At 45.5% G+C, this 10,251-nt stretch overlaps 1 protein-coding gene and 1 long non-coding RNA gene across 8 annotated transcripts in view; one reads left to right on the top strand and one right to left on the bottom strand.

The window, feature by feature from the left end:
- Positions 1-3,190: 3,190 nt before the first annotated feature.
- The window catches only part of LOC135330254 (uncharacterized), a 38,802-nt gene continuing 31,741 nt past the window's right edge, over positions 3,191-10,251 (bottom strand). For 3 of the 6 annotated variants that reach the window (XR_010392143.1, XR_010392147.1, XR_010392148.1), the window contains one exon: positions 3,191-7,274. This is a non-coding gene — a long non-coding RNA (uncharacterized LOC135330254). Of the gene's footprint in view, positions 7,275-9,725; positions 9,827-10,251 lie in introns of all 6 variants that reach the window. The other 3 variants (XR_010392144.1, XR_010392146.1, XR_010392145.1) reach the window with 3 other exon arrangements.
- Positions 9,706-10,251, top strand: part of RCSD1 (RCSD domain containing 1) — a 35,784-nt gene continuing 35,238 nt past the window's right edge. Inside the window, exon 1 of one of the 2 annotated variants that reach the window (XM_026093369.2) lies at positions 9,706-9,841. In XM_026093369.2, the coding sequence (XP_025949154.2) occupies positions 9,836-9,841 (6 nt within the window). In that variant the 5' untranslated portion in view covers positions 9,706-9,835. The remainder of the gene's footprint in view (positions 9,842-10,251) is intronic. The other variant, XM_026093368.2, reaches the window with a different exon arrangement.

The raw sequence follows: 10,251 nt of genomic DNA, 5'->3' as shown, positions 1-10,251 counted from the left end.
CGCTGAGGACGGGATAGGGAGAACCTTGCGAGTGGGAAATTAGCCTTTGCGCCGTCAGCCAATGGACTCGCGATGTCCGCTTCTTCAGCCAATGAGAGCTGCCGGAAGGCGGGGCGAATCTCAGCAGATCGCCGCTGTTGTAAACATCACTGACAGCTCCGGCTCACCTTCGGGAGGGAGAGGCAAAGGGGGCGGAGTCACTGGTCATCCAGCAGCCAATGGGACGCCTCCCCAGGACTCTCCACCAATCAGATTTCGCAAGCGGCTGGAGAGGCAGGAGGTTAGCCGCGCAGAAGCGCTTCGCTCCCTCTGATCACGTGCGGAGGCGGGTGGGAGGGGCGCGCGGGGAGGGGCGGGGCGCGGGGCAGTAACGGTTGGCGGTTCCGGCGTTCGCCTCTGGCCGCGCTGCAGAGCTGTGGCGGGCGGTGACAGGATGGCGCAGGAGCTGCCTGCCGAGGCTCCTGGCGCTGGTCCGAGGTGGCCCTTGGACAGCTGAAGCGGAGCCAGCGCCGCAGAACGGCTCTGCCTGCCTTTCGGCGCCCGCTGGCTTGAAGGCGATGTGTTTTGCAAGGTGTAAGTGACCTGGCGTGGGCTACGGTGTCCGTGCAGTGCCCAGCAGCAGCAGCTGATCCCTGACATTGCCCTTGGTTTGTCTGGCCAGGGAAGTCCAGTCAGATCCAAAAAATACTCATGGAACTGTTGGTCTTGCTGTCCCTAGCTGCAGTTAAATCAATTCAAAGAGCTAGTTCTGTGAAATGGCAAGTGTTGGTGTCCCACCTTCCCTGAGCAAAAGCATTGCCACTTAATTGCAACCAGTGGGATCTGTCTGAAACTGGTTTGGACTGTAAAGCTCATGGGATCCTGTGCCACTAAACATAGCTTGAATCCATGGCTTGCAAACTGCAGGGCATGTGTGGAAACATCTCTTTTATAAGACTTGTTTTGACATTTGAACAACACCCTGGCCTTCAACCCATTGCTTATAGAATAAATACTGTGGAACACCTAATTTTATTTGTCCACTTGGTCACTTTATAAAGATTTATGTAAAGGAATGTTTTTAATTGTAGTAATACTGAGACTTCACTCAACTTTTCCAAAAAAAAAAGGGAGATTTCCATTTTTCTGCCCAAGTCTGTCTATGCATAGAAATGTAGCATAGAGAAATCCAAATTAACTCTTTCACAAACTTATCTGTGCCAGGTTTGTAGGTGCAGAAGTTTGAATTGGCAACAACAGTTGCAAGTTCCAATGCTTTTAAAGATTAATTTGGCATCAGATACCAGAAAGATTGTTGTTTTATACCATCTTACAGTATGCCTGGTGCAAATATAGCTGTAGACCATAAAGTCAGCTAAGCATGTAATATGCTGTGCTTGGCCTTTTCTGTTCAAGTCTCTGCTGAGTTTCATGGGTCAGTTATTAGTTCAAGCTCTAGCTATATGCAGTGTTGAATTTCAGTCTAAAAACAGTTCAGATCACGCTGGTAACAAAATATTCTCTGCTGATAGAATCCACTGAGGAATGACTTTACAGAGGAGATCAGGCTGAGCCCTCGTGCAAAGGTCGCAAAAGCTTTGCCTTTGAACAAACTTTTGCTCCAAAATTTATGCCCACAGGGGGAATGCCCCTCCACTCCCAAAGCCCTTCCACCTGAACCCCCCAGAATCCAATGTCACGCAGACATTTGACCCCCAAGAGGGAGATAAGGCTATTGCTCTAGCCATTTTATATGGGAGGTGCTCATATATTAGAGAGCAGTATGGATTCCCAGATTGCCCTAATGGACTCCCTTCTCTTTGATAAATGTCAAGGTCCGGACCATGATGGTGTTCAGTCTTGCAGCTGGGGCAGGTCATATATTTACAAGAGGTGCTTGAGGGCTGCATGCTAAGGCTCCTTCCCCATCACACAACCAACATTTTTCATGTGGCTAACAGCTGTCCCCAGGTGCTCCATGCGCTCCATCACACAGCAGATGCATATCCAGGCATTGGGCAGGGTCATGGGGCACTCAAAAAGAAGGTGCTGAGGATCAGGTCATGGGTTGCCAGCACAATTCACCTGAAGGGCTCCTGGGAATAGTGGGGTGCAGGCCAAATGAATCATTTTGTTGGGATTAGTTCAGGAAAGCCATCTCATCTGGAAGAAAAATATACCATGCATCTATTGTCTACCATTTATGTACTGACCTCTTGTTGTGGACAGACAGAATAAAATTATTGTCTCTGCAATATTCCCCTTGTCTCTAGAGTGGGAAGAGTGCCTGGCTTTCCCTCTGGGGCCCTCCACTGCTGCCCTCCACTGGCCATATTCAGGAGAAACTTAAGCTTTGGTATAACTGAAAGGGGAAAAGGGAGTGCTCTGAACCCATTATGTGCAGCTGTTCAGCTGGGGCAAGTCACACACTTGCAGAACTGAGAGCTGAGCTTGCAGGGAGGAACTGCTCCAGCAACAAAGGCAATAAAAGTACTCTTGGCTTTGATATAGGGCAAGTTGTGTTTCAGGGCAAAGACCTAAGGAGAAAATAGGGTGAGAAAAGGAGTGAAGTATGAGAGGAAAAGAGAGTGGGTGAAAGGATGTATTTTTATATATAGGATTATGTAATATATTTAGATGAGGGGCAAGAGTGGAACATCTTGAAGGGGAAAAGATAGCAGCTGTTCTGTAGAGGTGAAAAGAGTATGGGAGAAAGAGACAAATGTGATCTAGAGGGAAGGACTTAGAAAAGAGAAAAAATGGATGAGGAAGACAAACTGTAACATGAACTATTTCGTTAGAGATTTTGCTAGCTAAAATAAACACAGAGGCATATTGCTTTCTCTTTCCTCTCCCCACAAACACACGTGCATGCATACACAGAAAAAACTTGTTTTTCTTTATTTTCACAGCAGTCCTGCCCTCTGAGAACTAGGGAGGACATTTCCTTGTTGCAGCTAAAGGGACAAGTGATAAAGGGAGCAGGGGAAACACATATGAGGGATGAGTGTGTGAATGATTTTACAGGGGAGCACAAAACCATGACAGAGCAGAGAGGAGGTGTTTGGTGCGGTCAGTAAAGGAAAAAGGGAATGTCATGGAGAATAGGTGGAAGGAATCAAGTGCCAGGATGAAGGGAAAGAAGATAAAGGGGATGAGGGAAGGCGAGTTGGCAACTGATTTTTGCAGAAAACACCAGAAGGGGGAAATCTTATGTTATACAGTTTAAATTTATTAACAGAATGTATTTGCAGAGTGTAGCCATCTCTCGTTTGCCAGGAGCAGTGCATGTTACTGGTAGTGCACAGCCCCATCACTGACCACTCTGTGAAAGGAGATTCAAAATGAACCTTTTGGAGAGCACACAAAATCATCCTGCACTTCCTCTGCCACAACTGGACGTGCAAAGTGGGATTTAAGAGGACAAGAGAAAGTGAGTCATCCAAACAGTAGCAACACATGCACCAGGTTTTCCTTGGCCTTCTCTCGCATTTCAGCCTTGAAAGGCTCTCACTGGCTTCCCTGTCAGCACCCACGAAGGGGTGCTGTTGTCCCAGCCTCGGCTGCTCAGCTTGCAGTGGCTGGGTGCAGTGCACCTGCTCACAGTCTCCTCACGGGCACAGGGCTGATGAGTCCGATGGGTGTTCAGGGTTGAATGGGATTTATTAAGGTGAATAGTATTGGCTCTCTGTGCTAAGGAGAATAGGATTTATTAAGCTGAGTGCTGTCTGCAGCAAGCAATGCACACCAGCGTATAGCCTGTATCGCACGTTGCACTGACTGAACAGGGCTTGTATTGACACTGTGCTCCCTGACTGAGCAGTGTTGGGCAAACTTGCAGGGCAAAGGACAAGGTCTTTAACTCCTTCAGCTTGCTCTGAAGCAATGTATTATCTGGAGTAAATCTCCAGGCCTCTCTCACTTCCTCAACTACATCTCAGAGAAAGGAGAAGGGCTCTTTCTATTCTGATGCAAGGAGTTGAGGGTCTTCCAGGATCCTTGCGTAACAAGATCAAGAAAGTATTGCTAGCCGCTAGTTCTCCTTTTCAACTCGTGTTCTTATCTACGTTACAAAAACAATAAATGTACAGTAATATCTTGCCATAGATTGAGCCACTTTACTCCCTCCACGGGGGTTGGCCAGTTAGTGGAATGATCTTAATTTCAGCCTGGCTTACATGCCATGGGCCACAAGCTGAATCTGGAAGCCACATCTCTGCAGAACGTGTATTTTAGCCAGAAGCCGTGCAAGGTCTCCATCCAGCTTATGTGTCGTCATGTTCTCTCTGCCATCTTTATAGTAGATTTTTCCCTGAGCCAGCTCTCTCTTTAGATAGTGTAGTTGTGCTATGGGCCAGGCAAGTTTTCTCTTCAGATATACAGTCTAGCTCTGAGCTGGGCCAGCCTTCCTGTCTAGATCATGTAGTCTGTTCAAGAACAGGACCCTTTCCTCGAGCAGATAACACTTGCAGGCTGTGCAGTCTTACTGTGAATAGTGCTTGATTTGTGAGCTAGGCCAGGTCTCTGCCTTCAAGTGATAAGTGATTAAAGTTACTTGCTGCTGTATTTGACAGAAGCAATTGACCTCTGAGTCAGCTCTGGCAAAAGCTGAAGTACTCAGTGCTTTGAAGTGCCAATGCTTGGTGCCACATGAGCCCCACCATGCAAATTGTTTCTAAAAACATTGGTGAGATATCAGCTTCAGGAGATACCAGCCCTGTCCAACTATGCAGCGCAACTACTATTAGGAAATTGCATACAACACAGAACTTTGCCGAACACAGAAAAGTGTTGCATGCTTGTGTGTAATGCATTTATTTATTCTTGTCCTCAAAGTTCCCAATTCAAGTTGCCTGGGAATTTATCTTCTGCTCCTTTCATTTGTATATTTATTAAACAAGAGGTAAAATGAATACAGTGCTGGACTGGCATTCAGCAAAAAGCCTTTTTATCTTTTTAATAGCTGCCACACAGACAATGGCAATGTAAACTTTCTCTAAGCATAACCTGCTAGGCATCAGAAATGGTGTTTAGTTTTCAGTCAGAAAAATCTGCTGTTCAGTCAGACCTTGGCCTGCATGCTGAGGAAGCTGTTGAGAGGGCCACCTCTGCCACTGGTTTCTATGACGTTGAGAGGTGTTCAGTAGGACTGGCCTGAAAACAATACAAAACGTAGTTGTATCCAGCATGGATACTAGGGATTGTGTCAGCTCTTATGTTCTGCATGTAACTTTTTATTTATTTATATTTCGTCTTGTTTCATAATAAAACTAGTAACTAGTAGAAGAGTTATCCAGTCTAGAAACAGGCTGGCAATGATTGATGTTGGTAATATTTGTCCCATCACTGTGTAAATATAATGGGATGAAGCCGTGCCTTTTAGTACCCCAGTTCAGTTTGTTCTCTGACGTCAAGTGGATCGGCACTTGGAAATAAGAGCTCTTCAAAGAAATTCAAGTGCTGCAAGAGATGACACTAGCCATCTGTACACCACTGACCAGACCTGAGTTGCCTGGTATGAATGAGGATGGTGTATCTCAGTGTGATCCTGCTGCTAAGAGCAGAGCCGCTGAGGCAAAGCATTGTAGGTGAAATGCTCCCTGTACAGTACAGCATTTTCCTATGTTTACTTCATTTTAGGGACAGACTATTGCCCAAAACCTGGGAGCCAAGAAGCCTGGTTAATTTGTACAGAGCCATGATGTTAGCAGTCAGACACAAGCTGGCAAAAGAAACGTGAAATGATTCAACCTTTCAGTTAGTATCTCTCTATCAGCTATTTTATTATGTGGCCACCATGCAACACTCTATATCTTGCACTCTCTGTCCAGTACAGCTTAGCTAGAATCACTTATAACCACGTCCCTCCATTTAGTTACAGCATCTTTGGTAATGGGGCTTATCCATTCACATCAGTTCCCAGAGGTATACAATGCCTGGCATGCTAGCCTGCGTGCTTGCGCGTGTGTGTGCACGCGCATGAGCACGTATGTGAGTGTGTGTGCCTGTGCGTTTTCAGATGTGCTCAAGTGCAGCTGCAGAATTAGAGCAAAAAATGTCAATAGTACAAAGTGTTCCAGCTGACTTCATTTCCTGCTGATAACTCCCTGAAGAGGAGGGTGAGGTTTAAAGTTTGCAGTGCTAGTTTAATGCTGAGGGGCTAGGGTTGGGTTGGCGGGAGCAGATATTTCAGAGCACAGTTATTGAAAAGGCGGGTTCAAAAAGCAAGTTTCCCATAGAAAATACTGCTCATGTTCACTTCTTGTCAGCTTGCCATTGTCAGAGGAGGGCTACAGGCACTGAGGTATAAACCCAACACAAAACAGGATGTTGGCTTTTAGAGTTGATTGATCTTTGAAATACAAGTGTTTTTTTCCGTGGTTACTCTATCCCCTTTTCTTCAGTTGAGAATTAAGTTACTTGAGTGGGAGCAGGAAAGGTTGATACCCCAGTTTCGAGGGGGTCAAAAAAACCCAAGTTGGTAACAGATGCTGGTTAATAATATTAAATTTTTGAAAAATGCTGTGGACATTACCCACCAAATACAGACAGATACACAGACAGAAGTCTCAGGTACTGGTACTGACAGGCAGGGCCTAATATATTCTGACCAAACACCTCCAGAAAGTACAGAGATTAAATCAGTCTTGCAGAGACCCACAGCTCCCTCCACCCTTTGCTAATCCACCACCCTCACAAACATACTTTCCCAGATTCAACACCCACACAGACACACCCAAATTATACAGCCATGGGGACACGAATATCTGAATCAAAGTCTCACATACACTCAAAGGCTTTCTTCTGCAGTGCTCTCTAAACAAAGAATTGCCATGTCCCTGCATCTCCTTTCTGTTGATCTAGCATCCTATAGGAGCACCGTGGTCCGTCCTTTACCGCCAAAATGCAAGATGCCAGCAAGTATTACACAAAGTGTTTCTCTGCATGGCAGAACTAGTTCTGCTACGTCTTTTGCAGGTATGACAGGGTGAATGGTTGCCTTGTGCCTCTCCCCCACATGTTGCATGTAGCAGGAACAGCAGTCATTTGGCCTGAAGTGAACTTTCTGGTCTGATCTCACTCGTATTGAAAAGAATTGTGTGGGAAGCTGCAAAATCCAGAGGTCCACAAATGCATCGTTTTATCACTCAGATGAAACTTCCCCCTAGAGTCTGTTTTACTGGCACTTGTGATGACTGGATTTCTTTTTCCTGAGCAGAACAGATACAGAAATATTTTTTTGCATATAGGAACACCTTAGACAATCTTATAGATGCTGCTTTATCCCAGAAGATCTGTAAACAGATACACACAGAGATGCAGACGGTCATACTCTAGAATACCTGACATTTACGCTTGCAAACACTGCATGAAAAATAGCCATTTCTTCAGTCTAACTATCTCATTTAAGACAGTTCTTCAGTCTATCTCCTTTAAAACATTTGTCACAAGATTCTTGAAGCAAGCGGGTTGTTTGTTTCAGATTTTCTGTTGTTTTTCAGTCCAGAAACAAGAAAATATAGAGTAACCCACACCTCCTGTCTTCCTGTTTGGAGAGCAACATACACCATAGTTCTGCATGTTCTCTTTGCTTCTTCCGAAAAAAAGATTTAGCATTAATAAACTGAGTGCTGCATACCATGCTGAGAGCAATGGCATTTGGGAACCTTGCAGGTAGAAAAGATTTGCCTTGTGACAAGATACTTTGGTGGGGCAGCCATAACTACCTCTGCTTTAATAATACAGGTAAAATGATACTGTCTCTGCCTAGCAGTTTCCTTTTCCGTAGACCTAAACAGACAGTTTCCTCTGCAGAGTACAACCCCTGAAAGCATAAAGAAAACACTGAAATAGATCCCAAGTAGAATGAAGCAGTCATTGGAGGGTTGTGATTTTGAAAGTCTGTTTCATTGCACATCTTGAAAATGACACTTGTGACCAATGTCCACAGTGAAATCCTCCTTCTGTCCCTGCAACAAGCAAAGCGTGGACACTCAGAGCATCCTGCCCTGCCTCCCTCATCCTGCTCTCATCACTTCAGTTCCTATTCCCTCTCCCAGGCTACTATTATCATGATTTTAAGAAATCAATAGGATTACCAACAAGGGAGGAATTTCATTCTCACATTTCTTTTAGATTCTCAGTCTATTTGCTTAGATTTCTAGTTGCAACATATGCTAATTGCTTACAGCAGAAAGGTTTCAACTAATCCGGTGTTTCAGCAACAGAAACTGAATTAGTCCTTTTACCTAACTTCCAGACTGTGGCAACTCAGTGTATCATTCTTTCAGCTAAAGACTGAGTAACCATTGTATACTGAACTTCGGAGATAATGAGATTGTGATTTAAACGTTAATTCCTGTACTTCATAAAGAACCACAGGAATCCTACAGCATGCAGTACAGCAACAGTTAAGAGTACTGTAAGAACAACCATGCTGGGGTGATTTTTGGTAATGATCATCTGGGATATGATGATGTTCACATTTAAATACATTCTGGAGCGTTTTCCTCCAAAGACAGCAGGGACTTGTGAAAAACTGTGAAGGAAAAGCATCTCTTTCAGAAAAGATGCTTTAACCCTCTTCTGTCCCCAAGACAAAATGATGGCATGAAATTGTGTCACTTTGCAGCTGCACGCGAGGCAGGGGAGCCAGCAGAAGACAAAGGGAGTGTTTCCAAATTCCTCTGCACCACCCTGTTCTCAAGAGGTGGGGACTAAAATTCTTGAGGAGGAGCATGTGCAAACAGTTGCTAAAACAGGAACGAGATGTCTAGTTTACAACACTGTGATCTGAATGGAAAGGGAAACCATAGCAAAACATTCCTGAGGCTTAATTTTTCCCATCTGAATTCTTCTACCACCACGGAAGCTTCTCATTTCCAGTGCGCAAGCCTGTCCTTCTCTGTAAAAGGAGAAGAACATCCTGCAACTTCTGACTCGGTAGTATGAGAAACGAAATCAGAGTGGAAAGACCTAGTCCTGCTTCACAGCTAGCAAGTGATACCTTGCACAGAGACTCCCTCCTTGTGCCCACATTTCTGCAGCACCTTTCACAGTGGAGCCCTGATCTCTCACTGGGGACTCACCCAATGGCACATTAGTATTGCTGATATTACTGGGGAATCCCAGCCATGGACCAGGACACCTAAGACTTCAGTTGTGCACAAACACAGTCATCACCGGCTCTCTGCTCCTCTTCTGCCCCTCTAACTACCCTAAAGACAGTCTGCTGCTGATTGCAATTCCTGAAGAGTGTGAGGGAAAAGAGAGGGGAAATTGCAGCTAAAGGAAGATCCACCTCACAAATAGAGCAAGGGAGGAGACCCTGCAGACTTGGAGAGGAAAGTGTGGACAGGGAGAGACCCAAGAAGAGACATGGGGGGAGCAACTGCAAACAAGAGAGAAACAGAGACAGGAAGGGCAGGGGGGGAGGAAGAAAGACAAGGTGATAGAAAATATGGAGAGGAGAAAAAAAGGGAGGGAGAAAATGCCCACATGGTGTCCCCATGTTTGGGCACAGCAGCAGAGTTTGCTGCTTGTTGTCTCATGAGCCCAGCACTCTGGGCAGGACAGTATCTGTTTAGATTTGTGTCTAAATTTAAACCCTGATTGCTTTGCCTCCCCCTCCTCTCCCCTCCCTCCCTTCCTCTCACCCACCCGCCCTTCTTCCTTGTTTGTAGTGCAGGGCCGCTCACTGGGCTCTGTCAGCTTTCACGCTGAGCAGGAGCCTGGATATTACATACCCTCCACAGCAGCGTGATTTTACTCTGGCTCGCCTGAAGTTTTCCCACAGATAACAGGGAAAGGGGTGGGGAAGAAAGATTGCCCCGAGGACACCTCTCTCCTGCAGGACATGGAGGTAAAGAAAACTTTTATTTCCACTAGCTCGGGACTCGCTACTAGATCTGCATTAGCTCCACCTTGCAAAGCAATTTTTCACTGAAGGCAGGTCAGACTATCATTTTGCTGAGGTTCAGATAAATGTCTGTTTCCCCCACCCCAGGCCCTGCCATGCACCTCAGAATATTTGGCGGAGTTTAGTCCAGATTTGGATGTGGGGGGACGGGTAGGGGGAGAAATTACATGTGTGGAAGGGGAATGAGGAAGGACTGCCTTTTACTTTTTTAGTCTCTGAGGTGGCAAAGAGAGTTAACTTTTAAAAGGCTTGCATCATTTTGAAAGGAGGCTTTAAAAACCTGTAAGAAATGGGCACATAAAGAGAAGTGAACAAACCGTATAGGATCAGTGGGCTCCTTGGGGTTGATTCCT

This window comes from Dromaius novaehollandiae, chromosome 1 (assembly GCF_036370855.1).
Source record: "Dromaius novaehollandiae isolate bDroNov1 chromosome 1, bDroNov1.hap1, whole genome shotgun sequence".
Classification (NCBI taxonomy): Eukaryota; Metazoa; Chordata; class Aves; order Casuariiformes; family Dromaiidae; genus Dromaius; species Dromaius novaehollandiae.
Note: the sequence above shows the minus strand (reverse complement) of the source record. Positions and strands in the feature narration are given on the sequence as shown.